Here is a 24385-nt window from a genome sequence, read left to right as displayed (position 1 = left end):
TTATTCAAATGCTTTTTTGATAGCTAAGGCATGAAAGATTCAAGGAGAAGGCACTATCTCATCTGCTGACTGGCAGCAGGGTTAAGATTGGGAATACTGTTAGACTCTGTAAGACACTAAATTAGAAAGCCACTAAGTAACCCACAGCTACTCTTCAGGCTGTTTTTTAACTTCTCTCTTCTCTGTCCCTTTTAATTTCACTCAACTCCTCTATTTATAGGGAAAAAAATTGAGTGATCTCATTTTATAACCTTGAATATAAAAACACGCCAGGGGAATTTGTTTGGTTTGAATAGCTGCACTGTTCTCTCTCCTGGAGTTCATGTTGCTGGGCCTCGAACTGTTCTTGTAGTTTTTGGGTGTTTTCCAAAATGCGGCCCTTTTTTTTCTCTTTTAATTTTCAATGCAACAACAGAGCTTTCCACATTGGCACACAGAGGCTGATCCATCCAGAGCCCAGCAGCCAGCACGCAGCCCACAGGACATGGCAGTGCTCGGTCTGGTTTGTGCCGTTTAGCTGGTTTTCAGCTGCGGGGGGCCGCTGTTTTAAAAATAGTTTACAGACATTTGACACAATTGTCACCCCGCTGACCATGTTGAAATATCACCTCCCATAAAACAGTTATGAGCCCCGAGTGAACGTGTGGCTCTGGGTTCAGCCGGTGGGGACAGGTCGTGCTCTTTTCAAAATTCCTTGCATTTCGGGTTTGCAATTGCAAGAGGGCTCACACACCACTTTCTAATAGGAGCCCAGACATTCCTTGCAGCTACATCCAAAGCAAAGCTTGCTGTTCACCTGAGCTCAGGATGCAGGCTGATAAAATAAGCATGTTTTCAGGTCACATTTGATATTTTATTCATATGATTTAGCGAATGCGAATGAGCTTGGAGATATTCGTCTTTATGGTTCCATATCCATATTGACTGCTCATCCAGAAAACATATTTTGTGAAAGAGCTTTAAGAGCCCAAGAGAGAGAGCGCATTCCTGTTTGACTTGCAAATTTACGTTCAATGGCCTTGGCCCAGCTGCCTGTATGCAAATCAGTGCCAATGCAAACGCAACAGGCAAACAGACACCAGCATGCCTTGCGAAGACAGCTAAAGCCTACAGAAAGATGCAAAAAAGGGATAAGGAAACTCAGGAGGACATCGTCTGTCCTCCTTTTTCAGGGTGCTGAGCTCACACCATGGTTCTGATGTTTTGCAGACCCCTTTTACAAGACATAGCGGAGGCTACGTCAGCTTGCTCCTAGATGTGAAATACCGAAACTCCTGCCCAGCATCCTGCAGTGATGAAAATAGCTTGTCAGACCCGGTCATGAGCGTTTCAAAAGGAGAGTCTGCCCCCTGGAGTGGTGGTACAAAACTCTCCCCCTCGCGCGGCTACAATCCAATCCAAGTTTCGCTGAGCTTTTAAAACTGGAAGGCCCTGCAGTACTTATGGACAGGAATAGGCATGACAAAATTGTCAAACCCAGAGATTTCATAGAAGCCCTGGAGAGCTTTTACTAATTTGTGTATTAGTTCTTTCAGTAATTTGAATTTGAAGGATAAACAGCAATCAAAACCACTGATACATCTAGTGTTTGCCATTCATACATACAGGACGAAGTTTATTCCCTGCTGAAAAGAGAAGAAAGCTCAAACCTGAAGAAGGCTCCACGGCCGAAACGTTGTGTTTTCTTTCTTCTCTTTTCAGCAGGGAATAAACCTATTACTTGTTCGTATACACACAGGAAGTTTACTTTTATTTGCTACTGTATATAAGCTATGCTATTCTGCTGTTTTGATAGCTCTTGCATGAGCTACAAAAATTATTAATAGCATTATTTAATTCTAGGGATTCAAACTGACAATGCTTCGATTCCAGATGATAATTTCCTTGTCTTCACCAATTCCCGGTGGTTTGAGGAAGCTGCATGAGCTGAACTTTCTCTTTCAGGCATCCCAGCTTCTATTTTGATATTGAAAATATCTTGTGCAACAGTGCTGGATTGTTCTTTTATTGCTGTCCTGTGCGGAAATGCACAGCTGAACACATACAACAAGAGCTCTGAGATACAGCTACCCCTGACTGTGTTACAGCCTCATAAACACTGTGGACATTTTTGAAAGTTTTATTCAACAGAATATGTTTCATATGTTCAAAATCACGAATGAAGACCCCCTACCAGCATGACAATACAGTGATCATGAGAATTGGAGGATATTTTTTACACTACTGCTTGTGGGTGTGCTGCTGGGAGATTATATATCTCTTGCATGAAATGAGCAACATATGTCTTGGATATGTTTTTTTGTTTCTTGTTAGTAAGAAATAAAAGTTAAACAATGATCTCTTGTGTTTCTCAAACCATAACCATGGCTACCTTGTACTGCACATTTCACTTAAAATTATTAAGAACATGTTAAAGAACAATAATAATTAGTAATAGACTGAAACTATTTTTTAATGTCTATCCATCATCAGAAAGCCTGAGTTAAAACAGCCCTGGCTAGGAGCTTGGCAGCCCCCAAGATGATCCAAACTCTTTAATGACCTTTCAACAGTTCTTTACTGCTCTCCCATGAATTGTGCATAACGTGAGCATGTGCTTTGGAATGGTCATGGTTTAGAATATACACTTTTCCTCACTCTCCAAGAATAACCCCAGACCACCTAATACCCTCCTTTGTATGCTCTCTGGTTCAAGGAAGTTTATCTCCAGGGTCTACATAGTATTTCATAGCACATACTGTACATTTATTTTAAATAGCACATATCCCAGGACATGCCCTCTCAAATCACTCTGCGAGGCTAAAATGCAATTAGTCTGTCAATTAGGCAATCAACATGATAAAAAAAAAACATAAAGTTATGTCATGTGTTTGTCTCTGATACTTGAAACCCCTTGTTGATTTTTTTTTCAGAGTCAGATTAATTTAATTGCACAGTGTGTGAATGCTTTTGTTTTTCAAGTTCTCAGAACTTAGTGTCCCACTTCCAAGCATGTGCTCTCCTTGGAGAGAACTGGCACATGCTGCTACAAGCCTGAGCTGCCCAGCTGAACGCATTGACACCTCACATACAAAGTCCCTCACATCCAAATCCCCAGATGAAGCTGAACCAGGGATGGGATCCAGGCCTGCATTTGTGTACATTTGCACACAGGGACACCGAGCCAGTTGAGCATTTCCACTCTCAGCCAAGCCTTTTCTAATCACTTCTGAAAAACTCCCATTCCATTCGATTCTGCTTAAGTGTCCGAACTTAAGTATCATTGATACATGTCAGACTGCACCTGCAGTACACTTTCAGTTCCTACGGCTAAGTATGCTTCTTTCTTATAATAAATTGTAGTATGTTTGTTGTCACTTATCAGCAAAGTAATTTACTGACACTAGAAGATGAATTGAGCATCCTTATATGTCACCTAAGAGGACCAAGAAACTTGTCCACCGATTGTTTGATGGATCACAGAGAGTATGCTTCTGTTCCAGACACCCGCTGCTCTTTGCGTAAGGATGTCTGTCCTATTTTAGTCCTAAATGTCCTCCCTCTTTGTTTCCACATGTGTAATAAAGTTCTCCCTTCCCTGTTGGTTCTGAAGTACTTACCTAGTCAATACCTTTCATGATTTTAAATATTGGTATTAGGTGCTCTCAAAGTCTCCTGTGTTTGAGGCTAAAGAGGTTTAATTCCTTACCCCTTCAGCTAAGGCAGATACATAGAGAGGGGGAGTAGTTTTCTCAGTGTAATACACCATGACACAGCTGCAGAGGCAGCGCTCGAACCAGGTGTTTCTTCTTCATGTGACTATTATAACTCTTAAGTATTATTATAAATTCCTAATGTTGCCAAATCAGTGCCAAGTCTTATTTATATCACTGGTAGCTTGCAACTGTGGAATGCTTACCATAAAAAGCCAGGTGATTAAACATACATTTTACATCCTAGATGAAAAAATGAAAGGATAATTAACTGTAGCAGGCAAGATTAAATAAAAAAAACACCACATGAACTCCAGGCATTGCAAGTTAAAAGCAATATAGGGTTTCAGATACTGCTCCCGGAGCAGGGACGTTTCTGTAAGTGAATAAAAACAAATGAACAGGGGGTAATGTTCCCATTCTAAGCGTGCTGTTAGAAACCCTAGTTCAGTGTCAGATTGCTGTTCTGCCACGCATTGTGGGTGTTCCGGAGTGTGTTTATTTTTAATAAGTGCCGGCATGCGCGCAAGAAGAAAACTTTGTCGCGATGTAGGTTGGAATAATTCCATCTTGGCCTTTTCAGTGCTCCTGCAGTGCATAGAGAGCAGTGTGTTAAGACCCCAGCACTGTTCAATAATAAAATTGTTAAATGAGTGCATATAAAGGTCGGCTTGCAGTAAAAAAAAATAAGGCAAGTTTTGATGCTGGTGATAGTTAAAAATAAATGCAAGTGTATACACTATTCCTATTTATTGTGCGCAAATTGAAATAATGGAACACAATAGCTGAGAGAACTTGTTACTTGCCTTGGGCAGAATGCCAAAACATTCTGCATTATTTTCCTTTCTATCTTTAGCTTTATACTTTCTCCTAACTAAACATTGCTCTTTGGAAGGATTTGAACATTGTAATCAGGGAGATCCCACGTATCAGATAAACATTAGTTGATGGTTTTAATTCCTAATGAGACCCGAAGTGGAAAGAGGCACAGTGCCTAGACAAACTGCAGCAGAAAACAAGATATTGAGGGTCAGAGTGAATCAGCATGGGAAAAGCTTACAAACATACACACAGTGTTTTCAGATTTGTCTTCTTTAGTCTCACACAGAAGAAGATGGTTTTCAAGATAATCGCCATACTCAATTTCATTCTGTGTTACTGAAAAATTCCCAAATTTCCCCGGAGCAGTAACTGACAGTTCTGTTGGAGGCCTGCAGGTTTCACAGGCAAGTTGGTTTGCAAAAAATTAAGTTCAAACTAATCCATCAGTTCCTGAGCCCTGGAGAACTGGATTACTCTACAGCAGTGGTTCCCAATGCTGCTCCCAGTGACCCACACACCTGGTTGTTAGACAAGCTCTAACCCCTTCACTGACAATGATAAGATTAATTTGAACGGTTTGTTCCCAGCTCTTAAACACGTTGGAGGTTTAACCGTTGTATTTTGTAAGTGAAATAAAAGCCCAAACGTGTTCCTAGAAACAAAATGGAAATAAATAAACTGAAGCATCGTTTTAGATCACATGAAGCTACGATGGTCTACTGCAGGTGGGAAGGACTGAAGACCAGCAGGTGCGTGGGGAAATCTCTGCTCTACAGATTTAGGTAGAGGAAGGTGACGTGAGATGAAGGAGTTATTGCAGTAAAAAGAAAACGTTGCTGGGTCATTGCAAGTTAATGCCGTAAATACCTGGTGGCATCAAAAGATCGTAAGTGTCTGTGAGAAAGGCTTTGACATGTCTTTAATCCAGAACATACAGTTAGTTCTCTTTTTAATGTATTGACAATGGATGGGTCTTTTCAAATTTTAAAAAAGGATGTTATTCCCTACACGTTTACTTGACTATGTCTTTATATTTGGGAGGAGACAAGTATTTCAACATCAATTAGGGATCATTGCTAAAAACCCTAAGGCCACTGCCTAATGCACAGCATATGTACATCTTAAATGTTATTTATTCAGTCATATTATCTGTTGATCAGCATGGCCCTTGGGTACAGAGCTCAGCTCATCTGAACAGGAAAACCAGGGTACAATCTGTAGATGGTCATTAAGATGTGGAAAACTGTTTAGAGGGCAGAGAAAGAAAAATACACTTAGAACTGTAGATGGGGAATATCCCAATTCTGATCCATAAAGACCAGCTGCATTTAATCGAGCAAGTATAGTCACCCCTGGGAAACTTTAGACAGGCAAAAAAACCAGTAAAGAGGGGCCACAGACTCGCAGCTAGAGCTCCCTGCGTGAGATTAATAACATCTATTGCCAATTCGGTCAATCCCTAATTAAGGAGGAGAAGTGTAATTCAAGTAGTTATCGGCGTAACTCATCTGGCTGAGAAGAATGACTACCTATCTGTAAACTGAGGGCTATCGTGGGTGTTAGAAAAAGCTATAGAGGTGTATCTTGAAAAAAAGTGCAGTAAACTACTGTGAGGTACAATCAGCATAATCCAATCTGTAGGAAGCTATAGTAACACATTGTATCTATGCAACTTCCAAACCTACTGTATGTACAGGCTTTAGGGAAGAGAGGCACTGAGGGCCCTCTGTACAAGGTCAGGAATAATGAGGTGTTGAGACCAGCACCTCTTTCTCAGGAAGGAGAATTCCCAGAGAGAAAACTCAGGACAAAACACCTGCAAAAGCAGGGAGACCGTGCAAACTCCCCTCAGACTGGAGCTCCAGGCGAGAACGGAACCCAGGAAGCTGGAGGTGAGAGGCAGCAAACAAGATAACGTCATGGAAAGACACATGAAAGCACAGCGCTCATTCGTGATGGCATGCCTTCATAAAACATTTAAAGGCTTCCACACACGCACAAAAACATGAAAACAAAGCTGTTTCTCTAGACGTCCACTGTTTTATTAGTGCAGATTTTGCTCGGGTCCTTTGCTGTTTTCAAAGGTGTGGTGAGAGTCAGGAGCTGTGAGGCGCTGCACATTGGCAGCACATGCCTGCTTGTTCCTGTGCCTCCACAGCTCCAGAGCAGTCAGGAAGAGGGGGGGGATGTTGCTGGCATAACCCCACAGCTCTAATTTCAGCAGGCCCCGGGCGCGCCTACAGTATCTTAACTGCAGATGAAGAAAATAATTAGCAAGGGCTCTCTGCCGACTGAACCAGGACTAATCTGATCTGAGCTCTGCACAGAGCTGCACTCACTTTGTTGCCCATTGCTGTTGTAAGGAGGCCACAGGGGCAAACTGACTGGCAACTTACTGTCGCCGTGCTGCCTCTTTGACATTTCAAACTGCTCTAGATCCATCTAAAGGCCTTCAAGTGAAACCAGTCTTTCTTACCTCTATTTAGCTGCAAATCGCTAAAGCTCTCTACCTTGTTTTTCTGCTTTTCACTGTGTTACCAGAGTAATTCTGTACTTTTCCTCAGTGAGACAGCAGCCAGATGCCACAATGCAACACTGCTGCCTTTACAGAAGAAATTAAATCAAAATGCAGGAAAGACGTAGGCCACATCACACTAAACTATTGAGTATGTAATTACTCAGGAGGTGGCAATATTATTGTTAGAATCATTACATTTATGGCTGCTGTTTTTAATTAGAGGTCAAAACGTCTCTTCATCAAGGGAATATTATTTTTAATTTAAAACCAGATCTTTTTTCCTTCCTTGCTAAGAACGTCACACAGCAGCTTGTTTCTCCAGGAGTAACAGGGCCTGCACAGTTCTTTGTAAATATTTGCTCGCGCCCAGTTGTATAGTGTTTGGCTCTGTCAGTGAATATTACTGTAGGGTCCCTAAGAGAAGCAGGAACAAAATGGCTGTGTGGTTTTATCTCCTGCCTCCAACATTTTGCTCCTTGATGACTCAAGAGCATCTGCGCCTGATGGGAAATCTCCCTCTGAAAAGAAGCTACAGTCATCCTGGACTTTTTTTTGTTACCACTGGTAGAGATCTTTCTTTGTTGTTGTTGTTTAGCTTGTGCACAATGGGTAAGGAAAATTGTTGTCTTGGGACAAGTATAACACAGCACAAAGACCTTTTCCTGGCACACACATCGTTTAAGGAAGTTTTGAAGCTGGTTTTACAGTACGTTTTTTTTTTCTGGAACAGAGCTAAGAAAGCAGAGAACAAAGTAAACCATGATGTCACTGAAAACGTGCCAAACAGAAGAAAGTTTGCCACGAAGTGAGTCCAGCACTGGAGAAGGTAACAATGTTCCCCTTGTCTGAAACCAGGCAAACACATCTAATGTTGCTCAGGTCCACAGGTTATCCTTTTCTTTCTTTGCACAGAGAGACGTTTCATGGCCATGTGTTGCAAACTTTGCTGGGAATCAAATTCAGTTACATTCCAAACTGTTGGCCCTCAAATAAGTTAGACAACATTGAGTGCCTAAATTTATCAAGTGGCACTGACAAACTCGCATTGATGCGATCTGGTGGGTACACAGTCCTACAATAGCTAGTGATGGGGGAAATTAATCTGTTACATTTACATTACCTATTAAGTAATTAAGTAAGCTGGGGGAAATTATTTTAAAAAAGGAATCAGATACACTGATCTATGTAGTGTGTGTACTGTATGTTTACTACGTAAAATAATACATTACCTATTAAGTGCAATTTCTTCTAACATTTTTATATTAAACTGTCAATTGTATAAGTATAATATATTATTTTCTAAATCTTTCTCCTCCACCTACAAGAGCTATTTGATTATATTTTTCTAATGTGGCTCTGGCAATACAAGTTCCTAAAACGTTCCTGCAAAAGCACATAATAAGAGTGTCCACTCTGAGTCCAGCAGTTTTAGGCAAGTGATTTGAACTGTAGCTGTTAGGCCACCACTGATCTCCAGCGTGGAGCAAGACCTTAAAGAACCGCCAACGGATAAGTTACACCCCAGGCCTTCATCAACAACAGATGATGAAGTAACAAGAAACATAAATCCCGCGAGTAGCGGACATTTGTTTAACACATCATAACATCCTGTATACCTTGAACCATGAAACTGTTGAATCCATGTTTGTCACTAACCTTACTGTGCCTGCTGAAAAGACTGGGGAGGACAGCTGGAGTCTCTGGCTGATTTTAAAATCCTTTGGGGTCATTGGCAGAAATTAATGATGACCACGGTGGGTTAATGTACTGGTCAATGTGACAGCAGTTGGGTTTATTGTGAATGCTTTCCATTCTGTTAGTCACTCATGTCTCAATCGGATAACAGCTGTGTTCGGGTCTACTGTTGTGCAGATATAATGGCCTGGCACTAAAATGATCTGATTTTAACACTTCAACTGCTGGGTGCTTTATGATTCGCGAGCTTCACGTTTGTGCTGCGCTCACAGGGCAGCAGCTGAGACGATGAACGTCAGTTTGCCCCCAGACAGCCCCCAGGAATCCCTCAACCACAACCTCTCTGTGTTGATACATTTACTTCAGATGCTCAGGACCTTTCAGATGTTTAAGCACCAACACGTCTGCAGGTGAGAGAGAGAAGAAAAATAAGAGAATTCCTGAAGAAGAAGAATTCGCTGGCCCAGGTGACAAATCTCAGCTTATGAAATAGGAAACCGAGACTAATGCTGACATTTCACAAGAATATAAATCACCTGGACAGTCCGTTAAGCCTCTTTCTAAAACCACCGAAACCAGACCTGACATTTGTAGCGGTGCTACCATACCATACACTTTACAGCAAAGTGGGTTCATACTGTACCTCAGGAGTAAACTGGTCCAGGAGGAACACATTGTGCATGAGCAAGACCTTAAATGGCAAAATAATGAGCAGTAATTACTACTAACCATTTTTTAACAAAACTAAAAAGTTATTTGTGTGCATAAATACAGATGACCACAGTGCAAACCACTCTTCACATGAGAAGAACTTAGAAAAATAAAACTATCTGTTGCGTGGAATAAGGTTATGGTGATTAATCAAGAGATTTGTTCACATGTGCCCATCAGAGCCCTGTAAATCTCATTCTTACAATTCTATATGAATTAAAAAAGCCTGGCACTGCCCAGGGCCATTAGTCAACAGCTGCTGACACACTACTAAAAATAGGATGCAGGTCTGGAGAGACCTACAGTAATGACACCAACTATCGCAGTGAGAGAGATAAGACCCTGTTATTGTTTGTCAAACAATATTTATATATAAAACACAATTTGTATCTTAACATCTTTATGTTAATAAAATGTAGTAAAATAAAAAGTAAACACCTTTTATAACATGAAAGCTACTTAGAATTATGTGGTTCTGGCGATTCCACTGTACTTTGAAGAGGCATGGCGCCACCTCACGGACATGACAGGTACTGCAACCAAGCTGCAACCGTCTAGAACAGAAAATGACTTCTCTGTATTCAAGTTGCAAATGTCTGTGGCTTAATAATTCTGCATACACACAACTGGTTCTGTCTAGTTCACAAGAAACATAGAAAACCTTAAGTAACTCTGAGCTGATACATTTCTAAAGTGCATGCACAGTGGCTGTAGGACACATGTAGTCTTAACAGGAGTGGATAAGGCAATTACAAACGTGTTTCTATGAACTAAAGGAACAGCTGATTGTCCTGTAAAAACAAGAGGGTCACACCAGCTGGCAAGTGGATGGAGGCCTCTGCACAAACGTGGACAACGGGACAGGGTGTAAAGCAACAGCTGAAATATTCTTCCGCCATTCCCTGAGGAACAGCTCCTGTCTGGGGTGACTAATCCCTTTGGCTGCTTTTCCCAGTACAATCCCTATTCAAGAGGGGGGTTTAGTTATCATGCAATAAACCGTTGTTACCAGGACTGGAAAAGATGCGTCTGTTACCTTTTTTAGAATCATCTTAAAGTCTGAATTTCTCCTATCCTGCCATTAAAGGTATCAGATCCCACTCACTCTTTCAGGGGACAAGCATGTGTGATCAGAGCCACAGGCTGCTTCACCACAATGAGCCGCACAGCTCTGCTGTAGTAAGGAATCTGGTGAGTGGACTGCATGCGCTTTCCGGTTTTAATTAACTGCTAACTGTCCTCTGCAAACCACGCCTGACACTCAAAAATGACTTATTTTGGGATGTTTACATTTTTTTTGCAGTTTAATAAACTGATCAAGAGGCAAGTCATAACAGTAAAGTATAAACCGAAGCACAGATTATCCTCTTCGTCGAAGCCCTGCCAAGTTCAAATCTCAAATCTTGGCCAAAACATGGAGATAGACGAGGGGAAAAGTACTACTAATATCATCATTAATACTTATGAGAAGGAGGCTGCTTGAGCATGTTTTGCTGCAAAGGACTAAATAAAGACCAATACCATCAATAATTTCTTGCTGGAAAGTAGCAAGAAGAAAAATGTTTCAGTCATTAAGCCTTCGTCAGATGTGAGGGAGAGAGAAGAAATTAGCAGGGATATAATCCATTATCCATTCTCAACTGCTCTGTCCCTTGTACTTCTCTGGCTTATATCCCTGCTCTCTCTCCCTCACGTCTGAAGAAGGCTTAATGGCTGAAATGTTTTTTCTTTCCACTTGTCAGCCACAAAGCCCACTGAATCAATATATTATTGACTTCCGCACAGCACACTTAACAGAATTAGGACCTCACGATAACAACTCATTTTTCAATAGCATGAGATCAACATGCAAGACAAGGTTAAAAAAATGTTTTCTGCCACTGAGGAGGGAGAAACACAGACAAGCTCGAAAAAAGTCTAACTCCCCAAAAGTGCAAGTATTAAAAGTGCGGGGATATAGAATGGGGGATTAATAATAAACTATTAACCTTTATTTAAAATTAAGCCGTCGAGACACACTTGCACCTTGTTCATCAGCCCTTTCTCTGCGGCTCTCATCTCACTCACAGCCCCCAACCCAAGCACACCGAGTCGACTGTCATAAAAGGAAGACATCTAGCACCAGCACGGATACCCACAGCCCCTCTGTCTTAAAACTAGTGATTTCACCAGGGCATCTGCCTAACACTAGCCAGCGTGAAGGAGTGTTCAAAAAATGTAAAGCAACTCCAACAGCAGTGTTTCCAATAGATGGCCAGTTCTGCACTTGCAAGCTGTACAGTATGTCACAATTGAACCATTTCATGGTGGAAGAGCATCAAGATCTTAAAATTCACAGACCGGATTCAACACATTTGTATCAGACTCCGAAGTTTCTCTGGCAAGAAGGTGTTTGTCTGCTTGCCTAGACCTACGTTTCTCATTCCCCCGACAGGAGGAGAGGTAAAGGAAGAGCAGTGTCACAGACAGACTTATAGTCATTCCCCTGGCGAGAAAAGACACATCTGGGCTCAAGGACTGCAGTCCTCGAAAACTGAAGATTGAATAATGCACTAGTAAGGCCTCACTGAAGAATGCTGTGAACCCTTTCAGTCAAGTTACAAGTTACAGAAAAAACATTGCTGCTCTGGAATCAGTCCAGAGAAGAGCCACCAGATACATACCAGGGCTTAAGGGAATGTCTTACTCTGACAGGCTGAAGCAGCTGAACCTTTTTAGTCTTGATCACAGAAGATTACAAAGAACTACACACTAATATTCAAAACCCTCAAAGGCTTGGACAAAGTTAACCTAGCAGTCTTCTTCAGTATGAACAGTGTAGTGGGCACAGTGAACACTGTATGGAAGTGCATGTAAAACTGAGAACAGGAGGCACTTCTTTTACGCTCAAGGGCTATGGGAGTATTGGACAAGCTGCCCAGCCACATTGTTGAAGCCAGACTTCACACAAGAAATGCCCTGATGAGATTTTTGGATCAATTAGCTACTACCTACCACAGGGTCTAGATTTGCCTAAAGACCTCCTTTTGTTTGTCGCTGTTCTTACTGTATATCCTTAAGAGGACACACATAGCAGCAATGCAAGACTTGAGGGCGAAGGGTTAAACATTCTTTCTTTGTTTCAGCAAAATGCCAGCTGCTACATTTCAGTATCGTCTGCTGATAAGACTAGGGGCCTGCAGACACAAAGAATGCTTGTTTTAAGAATCCCAAAGAATTATTTCGTGTAGAAGGCCAATTATAACTACCTGCTTGAAGAAAACACTGATATAGCTTAGTTACGTAGACATCTTCCGATCAAAGCAGAAGTTTGTTTAACCAATAGAAATTAAAACTAAAGTTTTTTTTTCCTTTTTGAGACTTAAGCTCTTTGTATTCCTTATCTAGTAAGTGTATAAAAGGTCAGTTGTAACTTTTCTTGTTGGAACTATCTTCCTAATTGCAAGGAGGGCGCTTCTCTTTGGCTAAATATACAATAAACGCCTCTTCTGCTCAGCAAAAAGGTCTCCAATGGATTTTGACTCTACAAAGGTTTAAATTAATCCAAATAAGGCTCACTTAGAGTGATTTCCATAACCTGCTCATTTTAAATGGGTCAAGAAAAGGCTGCTGGGATTGTGGCCCCCAGGGGCAGGAAAAGGAGGGGGTCCTAGCCTCAAAGAGCAGCTGTTTGAAAGGTCTCCTGCTACAAGAGATGCAGAATACCAAGTCCTGTTCATAAACCTTTATTAGACGTAGCTCACCGAAGTATCCTGGTGTACCACTGTGAGGTTTATTTACATTATTCACATACACTGTACCCAGTAGTTGCTTACATTTTCCAAGTTAAATAACTAAATTATTAAAGACAAAATAACCAACACACTTCTTTGTCGAACTCATAATTATAATAATAGTCAAAATATTGTGGCTGTTCTGCTTTTGTGTTTTCTACAATGGATTAAGCTGTCAGTCTTTTATGGTGCATGTTAAAAACTGCATGTGATATTCATTTCAGTAAAATAAAACCTATCTCATCTGAAGTGAAGTTGACATGTATGACAATTCTCTGATTTTGCAAATTCCTTCTCTTGAGTTAATCCTCATGCTTCCTGGAAGTACGCATCGTTTCGATCTTCTTCTGCTTTTACAGTTTCGTTGACCCTAAAAAGCCGTCGCTGGTCTTTATTTTTTTCGGCACATTTCATTCCTGAAGCTGTGCTGCGTAGAGTTGTTCATCTGCCCAGTGGTGACTGTCGCAAGTGGTAGGTGGCTGTGCAGCTCACAGGACCTCTGAAAAGAAAAGGAAAGAGTCTGAGTGTTTTTTTGCCAGTGTTGTGAAAAACAGGATATGGCCTGCTCCTGTTCAAACACTTCACGTGGTTTCCAGCCTTAATAGGACTTTTCGCCCTGCTTGCTCTTAAGTCAAGAGGCATAAATGCAGCGTGCAGAATCTCTGCTTCACTGTCACAGCTGAAGACAAAAATACAAGACTCAACCTTTAAGAAAACAAAAGTTCAGTATTACTATTTTTGCCCATTTCTGCCCACCTCCATATAAACATTTTCCGACAGACTTGTTAACGCTTCTCCCAGACTTGTTTGTCCTTTTCTTTCTCACATCCCTCTCCACCGCCATCTTCAACCTTGCAGCAGCTCCCTGGCTCATTCCTCATTTACGGGGGGTGTACATCTCACTATTCAACTCACCCATTTCTCCACCTTATTTGGAATTTGAACAACTACTAGAATGATTATGTGAGGAAACCTGTGGAAACTAGAACATAACTCTCACAGAGGCTGTTATTTCAAAGCTCTTGTACGGACAAGAGCACCGTTGTTAGCAAACTAAGATTGTAGAATTAGCAAATACACATAGAAAACATTTACATGTTTGCTTTAAAAAGTGCTGTTTAAGTACCAATAAAAAAAAAAAAACATGATCTTGAACATTTCAGAGAAGTGAAATGACAGTATAAAGCTGTGGCAGATAAACAATGCTATCACTCATCTTGAGTTAAAATACATTGAATTAGTCCAACAGGAGCTTCAATATTGTTTCCCAGTCAGAGGTCTTTAAATCAATTGCTTGTTCTTGGCACCTTGTCCTTTTCATAAGCTGGAAAGCTGCTTGAGGATGAAAAAAGCTAAAAGGTTCTGCTTTACAGTCACAGAACACTTTAAATTAAAAGGAGGCACTGAGCATTTAAGCACCTTATAATTTACCGTCTCTTTCCACACTTAGGATAAGTGTGCTAAAGACTGAGGAATGATTAAATTAACTTTCCCTGCTTCACAATTCCTCCAATTTGTGAGACTGCCATATCTCAAGCTCATTTAGTTGATTATGAATGACAAGGCTGTCTTCAGCAGCGACAGGTGAAGAGCGACTCTGCTTCGATGTGGCTGCGATACCGAGAATCCCAGCCAGGGAGGAACTGGGATTCCTGGGGCAGGATCCCCTTTCCAGGAAAGCATGCCAGGTCTGGAGCAGTACTGCTGACTGGTTCTCCCACATCCACTTGGGAATTTCGCACTGGCTTCTTCCAGGACCCTCTGCTTGCTGAGACTCATTAGCAAAGAATGTGAGAATTTGGGGTCGAAACACTACAGCGAAATAGTTTGGATGAGCAAAGCGTCCAGTCTAATTCTTTGGTATCACTCCCCTCTGCTCACACTAACTCTAAACAGCGGGGTTTTTTTCCACTGGAGTGGAATTATGGTTTCCATGATCATGTGCACAAACAGGTTGCCTCTGTTCTAAGTTCACATACTACTTTCACTGAAGAAAAAAAATAATAAAAAAGATTCAGCCAACATGGGTGTTCTGTTCACATTCTCCTTCAAACATATAGACAATAATTATTATACAAAACTGGAATACAAAGCTTGTTTTAATACTCAGTCCCTGTAACTAAAGAGTGATGCAGTATGACAGCATTATGACAAACAGCCTTGTAATGTTGTTATATCCAACACTGAAATTAGTTTTATCGGATATCTTACTCTGAAAAAGCAAAGTACAGGCAGTGCCCTCAAATTCTCAGAGGAAATCTGACTGCACATTCAAAGTGCTCTAAGAATGTAAGTGGGTAAAAATTTGAGGGAAATAATATTCTCCTGAACAGGCGTTTCCCTTTTTCTTCCAAACGTTTACTTTTGTAAATACATGTTAATGTTACATATTTTGCCTTTTTTTTACCTTCTACACTGTTCTTCCAAACACTTTACCCCAAATCTACCTTCATTTTGCAGTGCTTTTCCTGTGGTGAACCTGGTTTTCACTGCATGGTGCTGTGATAACGGCACCGGTCACCCGAACGAGGGCCGCTCTGCTCGCAGTACCTGCGACTTGCTGGGGCTTGAGGGGGCCGGCTTTCTTCAGGAAGGGCTCCGCCCCCTCGAAGGCCAGGATTGGCTCACCGGGGATCTCGCTCGCCGAATTCTCCGGCCCTCCATTGCTGCCGCCGCCGTGATTGGCCAGTTCGATGATCTCCTCAAAGTCGGGGCCCTCCCCCTTCATGGACAGGCCGTTCTCATGCTTGGTGGGCTGCACGCCGTTCAAGACCGGCACCGGCAGGCTGAGCAAAAGACAGGCGAGACAGGGGATGTGGACTCCTGTCAGACAATGGCTTTTCACTTCGAAAAGAAATCGCAATGATACAAATGAAGACAATGAAACAAAACAAATGTTTCAATGTATCAGCACTAAAGAAAGAAACATTTTGTGAGATCCACTGATTTCACATCCGTCACCTCGGTTTTATTCAGACAGTTTACCTCATAGACTGATTTCATTACTATCCATTTTCAGGAGGGAAAAACTCTCCTGACTTTTGCATTTGTATTCTTGAGTTCTGTCAACGCTTCTGTGGTACAGACAGGAAACAAGCACCCCAATCAAATAAAAAAAGCTTTCTGAAGAAAAGAAATTAACTGAAAAATAAGGCAATTCTTTTGAGGTTTGGGGATCAATTAAAAGTTGCTAATTACTTGATAAAGACAGAGTGGCTGAACCGTGTAGAAATCAATAAATAAAAACAGCTGACCACCTAGCCTGTTCCACCATGGGATCTTACCACAATAAGCACGCTAATTGTTTGATCATTAATTTACCCAGTTATTGACTATGCCCTGTAGAACAGCTGACTCCATTTAAGACCTGCACTCAGGTACACTGACAGGTGTGCTTTTTGATTAGCATCATCATCAACATCAGAAAGGCCAAATAAAGTCTCTTAGTTTACCTCTCTATGGTCTGTTCCCCAGGCTTCTCCTTTATGCTGCTCTGTGACTGGGCCTCCTCTGTCTCCTTATTTGACACCACTATTTGGGCCTCTGTGTTTTGCTGAGAATTGGCTTAGGAGAAAAAATGAAGACATTCAGGCTCTCATTAGGCATCGTTTCCACGTGCTGTAGTTCTGTCAATATTCTGGGACTTCTGGAACAGACACCTTCCTCTTTGAGTATGAGCTAACATGGAAAAGAAAATCACATTCTGGGGCTGTCATGCTAGCTTTCCTCTCTGTTAAAACCTGCCTGTGTTGCACTGTGGACTGAAGCAGGTAAGCCCCCTTGTGCCTGGTCTATCAGATGTCTAAGACAGCACTAAGAAGTTCTCTCCTTCAGGCCATTACGAAGACATACTGAAGCATTTGAGAGGCAGTTTAGACCAAAAGAAAATTAGTGTGACAGTACCAAGAAATCAGAACAAAGGCAGAAATACAAGAAGTGGTTAAAGAAGGCTGAAAAAAAGCCGTATTTGTTGGCCAACTAGTGTGTATTATTTTTATTGAATCAGCCTGGGCAGGAATGTGAGTCAAACTGCATTCTTCGTTAAGACTACTGGGTATTTCGCAGTCCCTCAGGACTTCTGTTTCTTTCCATTTTTATCCACAATAGGTCTTTAGGAATGAAGTGCTCCATACTGTGGTCAGGCTGTTTAAAGTGTGGCTTGGTCTAGGTCATCATTAAAAATGGACACATGCCAGTTCTAGGACTATATACCACATCAAACTTTCTTTGTAACTCGCCTCACAAGAGCTGCCACGTCATCTCAAAATTGCCTTTCAGTCTGTCCATGTGTTCCTGTATACACAGTGTTTCCTCCCTATTCTGCCAACAGAGCAACTTCTTGCACAAAAGCCAGACAGCTATTTGCTATGCCATGCAACACAAGGCTCTAGTGAATAAAAACAGGTGAGGCGAGGCAGCCCACAGATTAATTAGCCATTTATGAATCACACCACATAAAAACACATCCTGCCCCAAGTCTGAAAGTATTCATTAGAATGTACCATCGGTATCCTACAGCTGTGCTTGCAAAGCAACAACAAGAGGCCTGGTTTCTTGTGAACCAGCTATTCCACATGTACCACATGAAGACAGAATCACAGCTGAGGCACTGCATTCTTGGACTGCTACAGTGGCTGTTAGGTGTCTTTAGGAGATGAGGGATTCATGGGACCTACAAAAGCTGCAGGCTTTGACTCTCCAAGACTAAAATGTGCCTTATACTAATAAAGAAATCTATTTTCTAATAAAAGAAATAAAACTATGCAAAGGAGGCAGAATTAGAGCTAAATTAAACTGAATCTGACAATAGAGAGCTGACCATTCAGCTTATCCAGCCCATGTGGCCATTTAGGAGCGAATTAATCAGAGGATCTGTTTCCTGAAAGAAATCTGGGTGTGCAGTTCCACAGCCCCACATCCCTTTGTGTAAAGGCGTGTCTCCTTCTGCTCTTAGTTTTAAATGCTTCACTGCTGATACTGAAGAAGTCTGAAGGACTGGCTCTGTCGATGCCTGTTGAGCACGTTAGGGCGGCAGGAGAGTGGGTGGTGTGGTCTGAGACTCTGTAACCAGTAATAAAGGTGATACCTGCAGTTAAAACACCCAAAACACTACAACTGACAGGACCCTTGAAGCCAATGCAACGGAGCTCTGTGCAGTAATAGAGAGGGGACACCCCAGCTGCCCTTACCCTCTCTTCCCTTGGGATCCGCCTTGGCGTCTTTGCCATTCACTTGAGCAGAAGAGGAAGACTTGGCGTCTTTCTGCAAGGGGAAAGAAGACAAGGTTTCGTTTCCTGGACATCTTTGGAAAATGTTTCAAATGCACCAGGGGGAAAGGGGGGGGGGGTACAGGCTGCAAATTTGAGAAATAAAATGAGCAGGATACATACCTTTTCTCCACCGTCTGTTTTCCGTGTCCTTTTCATAATCTCTTCTAAACGCTAAAATGTAAACACAAGGAACACCTGTCAGACAAGCTTGTACTCCTCACCATATCCCAATGGCAACTGCTATAGCAAGGAAGGGGACTAAGCAGGAGTATATCTGGATATAAACTGAAAGAAAAACAAATTATTATTCACATTTCAGGACCCTTTTCAAATGTGTATTTCCTCCATCGTGATTCCAGATGGTTTGCAATTCAAGTAAAAGTCAGAGTAATTTAAATTTTCTGAATCACAAATAAAAGGTACTTAGGTGTATGAGTTTCTCAGTAGTGAGGCACTTGCAGCAGGTAGGGGAAGGACCAATGCTAAGGTTTTAGGACACTGTGAGCTGTACAGGGATGTGGACTACAGACCTTTGAAGATGTGTATGCTGTTCCAGAAGACTATTCACACTGAAACTGAGCACAGAAGCACTGCAGAGATTCACTCTGCTTGGCACACATGGGCAAGACTGATCGGGCCATCTGGCCCCACTGTCCCAGCAATAGCCTGTGTGGGACAAGTGAAAACCCACAATCCGAGAGACCTACCACAATTACTGTTGAAGGAGGTGTCCCCTTTTCTCAAGGTGATCTGTTGTATTTACTCCCTGCACAGCTCTGCCCATTCACCTACTTCAGGTCAAAACTAACCTGTTGCAAACACCTGAACAGTTACACTGATCACGCACTGCTACTGGGACTGAGACAACCCTAAATCCCCTCTACCCTCTGAGGTGCTCAGCCAGCTGTGCACTGCTGCTTAGGAACTCCCCAGGCTCGAACCCTTGACACCAGAATCACAGAGCTCAACCTGTGCTTTTACTGCTTTTACTGCTCGAGTCACAATCGCAATCGGAAAAGCCATGCTCCTGATTGTAAGCAGAAATAATCTTTATTCGGAAACAGCTGATGGGGGGGGGGGGGGGGGACTCTCGTTTGAAAAGATCACATTTTCCAATGCTAAGCCATGAGAATGGACAGAAGTCCATATGCAGTCTTCTAATGTCACTGACCAGCACAACAGAAAAGAAAGGCTACAAACAAGAGGGAGGCATTTAGCTCATCGAGCATGTTAGGTAGCTGGTGGTTGACTGATTCAAGGATCTCGTCCAGCTGTGTCTGAAAAGAAGCCAGGTAATCAGCTTCAACCACAACCATCTGGGTAAAGAAGAGCCTCCTCTCTTCTTGCAATTAAATGCATGTCCACGTAGTGTCCACCCCTGACCTTTGGTTTATGTTTCACTGTGCCTTTAGACTTTAGGTTCAAAGTAAATAATAAAACAGACTCAAAGACTGTCTGTCCCTGTGTCTTCAGACTGCAGAGCTGGGTGATATCAGCGCCCCTGTCAGGAACACTGAGTCTCCTGTCTACACCAGGGGATTTCTTTTCTGCTGCTGCGCGGCTGGTTCCTTCCTCACCTTCTTCCTCTCCAAGCGCTCCTGCTCCTCCTTCTGGAAGTGTTTCTCCCTCTCCAGGCGCTGCTTCTCGGCCTCTTCCCGGGCCTTCGCCTCGGCCTCTTCCCTCTGGGACGAGGGGGACAAGGGGATAAGCGCTGTCCCAGCTCTGCTCACAAGGAGAACCCCAGCCCCACCCGCCTTGCCTTCCGTGTCCGCTCGGTGGCGAGGTGAAACAGAGTGTCTAGCGAGGAGACTGTACAAACCCTGGCTTCTCAAAATTATTTTCCCTTAACATTTTACACTCTGAAATACCCCTGTGACACAAGAAGAGGTTAAAGTACGCACCGATAATTGAAACTCATTATTTCAGCTTAGCTTACAATTAGCGGTGGCTCTGTGGCTAAGGATCTGCGCCTGTGGCTGGAAGGTTGCTGGTTCAAATCCTGCGGCCGGCAGAGGCATCCTACTCCGTTGGGCCCTTAACCCCAACTGCTCCAGGGGCGCCGTATAAATGGCTGAAAATTCTTTTCTATTCCTATAGATTTGATATTTCAAAATTTAAAATATAAAAGAGTTTTATACATACTTCACATCTTCATGTTTCAAAGCTAGAAATATACTTGTAAAATGCCTGATTTAAGTACTGGCTGCATTAAGCAGCTAAGAGGTCATACTGAATCTTCTGGACCAGAAGCGAGAAATTACACTAGACCATTAGCTGCAATTCTAAACTCTCCCACTAGGTGGAAGCACTTGAGCATTGTTAAGGTTTCCATAAACGCTTGAAAACCTAACCAGACCAACATGGTCAAAAAACAAAACAAGAAAGCAATTTCATATTAATTTTTTTCTCGCCTGGGTAATTCACTCCTTTCAGGCTTCAGCAGGAAAGAGATGTGTTAAAGCAGTAAAAACAGCAGCTACTGCAACTGCTTCATGTTACAAAATAAATCCTGCAATCTGAGTCACAGGCAATCTCTCTGTGCATACTGGGCACTGCCACCCTGCTACACTTTCAGACCTTCAGTCTGGAGGAGGTTTGGCGTTGGAAAAAGAGGTATGAGTTCAGTGATAGACAAGGTCAGGGTCTTGGTCCAATGCCAGATTTGAGGAAGAAGATCCTGAGTCACAATGTTTCTGGCAATATCAGGGTCATTTTCAGCCAAGTCTTCCAATTACATTGAATTTCGTCAACCATGTGTAAAGTATCACCCTTTAAACTAGTTTGCACATTTAATTAACATTCAGCACCAACTCCTTAACATTATAAAAGAAAACTCTCGATCTTCATCTCATCCAATCTGTCAGGTCCAAAGACTCAAAACAAGCTGCATGGAACCTAAATCATTCCTTTCCAACTCAACCCCGGTACTTAAATGTGGAAAATGCATATTTCAAAAAACCTCACCTTCCTCTAAAATCCCCTTTGATGTTAATCTTAGTTAATTTTTTTAAGATAAAAAAAAAGATTACAAACGAGAAGAGGCCATTCAACTCATCTAGCCCGTTTGGCAGCTAGTAGCTAATGGATCCTAGGACCTTGTCCAGCTGAAAGAAGCCGTGGTCCAGATTTCAGTGTCACCGCTGGGTAGCTTGTTCTAGACTTCCATGACCCTCTGTGTAATGAGCTAACTCTTGTTCTCACTTTTACGTGCGCTTCCTTGTAGTTTCCACTAAAATTCATACTTCAGTGCTCATTCTGAAGGAGTCAATATCTTTGAGGCTTTTCAGGGTGTATCAGGTCTCCTCATATTCCTCTCTGTTCACGACTACAAAAGTTCAGTTCCTTCTGCCTTTTGGTGTTGGACTTTCCCTTAAGGCCCAAGAAGGAAGTAGCGGCGATGTCACCAGAGGTGTGCTGGCTGTTGCCATGGAGACGCAGAGGCTGCGCCCAGGAAGCAGGAAGTGCGGCAAGCCGGGCTTCCCCTCACCTGTCTCTGGAGCCGCTCGCTCTCCTCCTGCTCAGCCCGCGCCCGCTCCTCCGCCTCCTTCTGCTGCCGGGCCTCCTCCTCTCGCCGTCGGGCCTCCTCCTGCTGCCGGCGCTCCTCCGCTAGCCTTTGGGCCTCGGCCTGGCGCTGTGCGCGCTCCTCCGCTTCCTGCTGCGCCCGCTCCTCACGGAGAACCCTGGGGGAGCAGCGCAACGCACCTCGGCGTGAGCGGACGGAGCGAGACCTGTCCCGCTGGACACCCGTTCGGCCCCTGGGTGACCTCGTTCTCCCTCCGTTCCTGCTGCGGCTCCTCAGGCCAACCGGCACTGCCGAGCCAAGGGCGAGCAAATCCCAGGCCCCCGACTATGCTCTGTGCTGCCCCCTAGTGGTGAAACAACCCAGCTGCCACCGTCAGAACCGCAGACTCACTCGCCATGGCCTGGAAGAAGCTGGAAAGTCATCTCTTCAGGATGTTCCTTACTCCAGGGGCCAGCGACTAACCCTCACTTACTGACTGTGCTCTTTTGTTACTGTTTCCTGTCTGTCAAGCAGCACTGTGTGAGATTCAAGAGCCTAACAATCACTGCCCTTACTGGTTTGCCAGCAGCCATATCACCCTGCAACTCACAACTGGCAACCCACTGAAGCTAAGCAGGTGTGATCCTGGTCAGTACCTGGATGGGAGACCTCCTGGGAAAAACTAAGGTTGCTGCTGGAAGAGGTGTTAGCGGGGCCAGCAGGGGGCACTCACCCTGCAGTCCATGTGGGTCCTAATGCCCCAGTATAGTGACGGGGACACTATACTGTAAAACAGGTGCCGTCCTTCAGATGATACGTAAAACCGAGGTCCTGACTCTCTGTGGTCATTAAAAATCCCAGGGCGTTTCTCGAAAAGAGTAGGGGTGTAACCCCGGTGTCCTGGCCAAATTTCCCATTGGCCCTTACCAATCATGGCCTCCTAATAATCCCCCTCTATGAACTGGCTACATTACTCTGCTCTCCTCCCCACTGATAGCTGATGTGTGGTGAGCGTTCTGGCGCACTATGGCTGCCGTCGCATCATCCAGGTGGATCCTGCACATTGGTGGTGGTGGAGGGGAGTCCCCATTACCTGTAAAGCGCTTTGAGTGGAGTGTCCAGAAAAGCACTATATAAGTGTAAGCAATTATTAATTATTATTATTATTTTGTTATTTTTGGCGGGGGGGGGGGGGGGGGTTGTTGCGGTTTTATGATACCATTATCTGCACCCTCTGTATCATGACCAGATGCACCTGCCTGCCAGATGAATAAATGTAAAATCAAGTCAATTCTTGGCTAGGTGCTTGTAAAGAAAGCTTTAAAGCAGCCATAGCCACTGTTTGTCAACAAAGACAGGGCCTAACAAAGTCAAGGCACTTACAAGAACAAACTGCCAAGACGACCAGTTTAGGAACTAACCTCAGAAGACTTTGGACTTGGAAATGCAGATCACATTGAACTCCTCAATACAATTTAACTACACCATTAAATAAAAGGGAGATTAACCAGCATTTGAGATGAACTGGTTTGATAAATAGTTGATTGCCTGTTTCCATCTCAATCCAGACCGGGTTTGCTTCAGTCAGTCTGGAGGTTCAAAGGCAAGGGGTTATTGAGGGACAAGGTCTGGCACAATATCAGAGCAGATGAAGTCTAGCAGCATTCAATTGTAGTGTTTTCATAACATTTAACCTTTCAGTGATCAAAGCTAGACTCAGTCCAGGGCAAACAGTAGAAACATAATCTTAAATGACATACCTGTCATTAAATGACATACAAGCCCCTTAAAAAAGGTAAGTAAGTACTGTAACAGACTGTTGCATGACATTAGCAAATTGGTAAAAAGCCATCGCTGTTCCTACTGTAAGCAAATTCTCCAGCCTAGTACTAGAACGAAACTGCTTACCTCTCTCTCTCCTCCTTCTCCCTCCTCTCCTGCTCATCTCTCTCCCTCTGCTCGCGGGCCTGCCGGCGTTTCTCAGCCAGGATCCTGGCAGCTTCCTCCGGGTCAGTGGTCCCAGCCATGGGCTTGCTGGCCGGAGTGGTGGGCGGGGCTGCGGGAGGCGGGGTTTGCGCAGGGACTGAGGGGGATGGGGCGGGGGCGGGGGCTGTGATTGGTGGAGCCACAGAAGGGGGCGTTCCCGGGGCTGAGGAGACAACAATGGCGGGGACCGTGGGCAAGCCTGGGAAGGCCAAAGATAGGACAAGAAAACAAAAACAATGCGTCTCTTGTTGTCTGTGGTGTAATAAGTTCAGATCCTTCTTACATTGCCGAAAGTACTGCAATTAGGCCATAGCTTCCCTACAGTTGTGTAAACATTTCTGGGTCTTAAATCCTCATTGTAGTACCCTCCATTTAAGTCCCTAGTGTTTAAAATAACTCAAATTTAATTTGGAAAT

At 43.2% G+C, this 24385-nt stretch overlaps 1 protein-coding gene across 11 annotated transcripts in view; it reads right to left on the bottom strand.

The window, feature by feature from the left end:
• Positions 1-13147: 13147 nt before the first annotated feature.
• map7d1a (MAP7 domain containing 1a) overlaps positions 13148-24385 on the bottom strand; it is a 63639-nt gene continuing 52401 nt past the window's right edge. For 7 of the 11 annotated variants that reach the window (XM_088932279.1, XM_088932280.1, XM_088932285.1 and 4 more), the window contains 8 exons: positions 23892-24168; positions 21969-22161; positions 20059-20163; positions 18602-18652; positions 18401-18473; positions 16664-16775; positions 15762-15997; positions 13148-13710 (listed from right to left, as the gene is read on the bottom strand). In XM_088932279.1, coding sequence (XP_088788405.1) covers positions 13700-13710; positions 15762-15997; positions 16664-16775; positions 18401-18473; positions 18602-18652; positions 20059-20163; positions 21969-22161; positions 23892-24168 — 1058 coding nt within the window. In that variant the 3' untranslated portion in view covers positions 13148-13699. The remainder of the gene's footprint in view (positions 13711-15761; positions 15998-16663; positions 16776-18400; positions 18474-18601; positions 18653-20058; positions 20164-21968; positions 22162-23891; positions 24169-24385) is intronic. The other 4 variants (XM_088932283.1, XM_088932284.1, XM_088932282.1 and 1 more) reach the window with 2 other exon arrangements.

This window comes from Atractosteus spatula, chromosome 14 (genome assembly GCF_055471065.1).
Source record: "Atractosteus spatula isolate fAtrSpa1 chromosome 14, fAtrSpa1.hap1, whole genome shotgun sequence".
In the NCBI taxonomy this organism is placed as follows: Eukaryota; Metazoa; Chordata; class Actinopteri; order Semionotiformes; family Lepisosteidae; genus Atractosteus; species Atractosteus spatula.
Note: the sequence above shows the minus strand (reverse complement) of the source record. Positions and strands in the feature narration are given on the sequence as shown.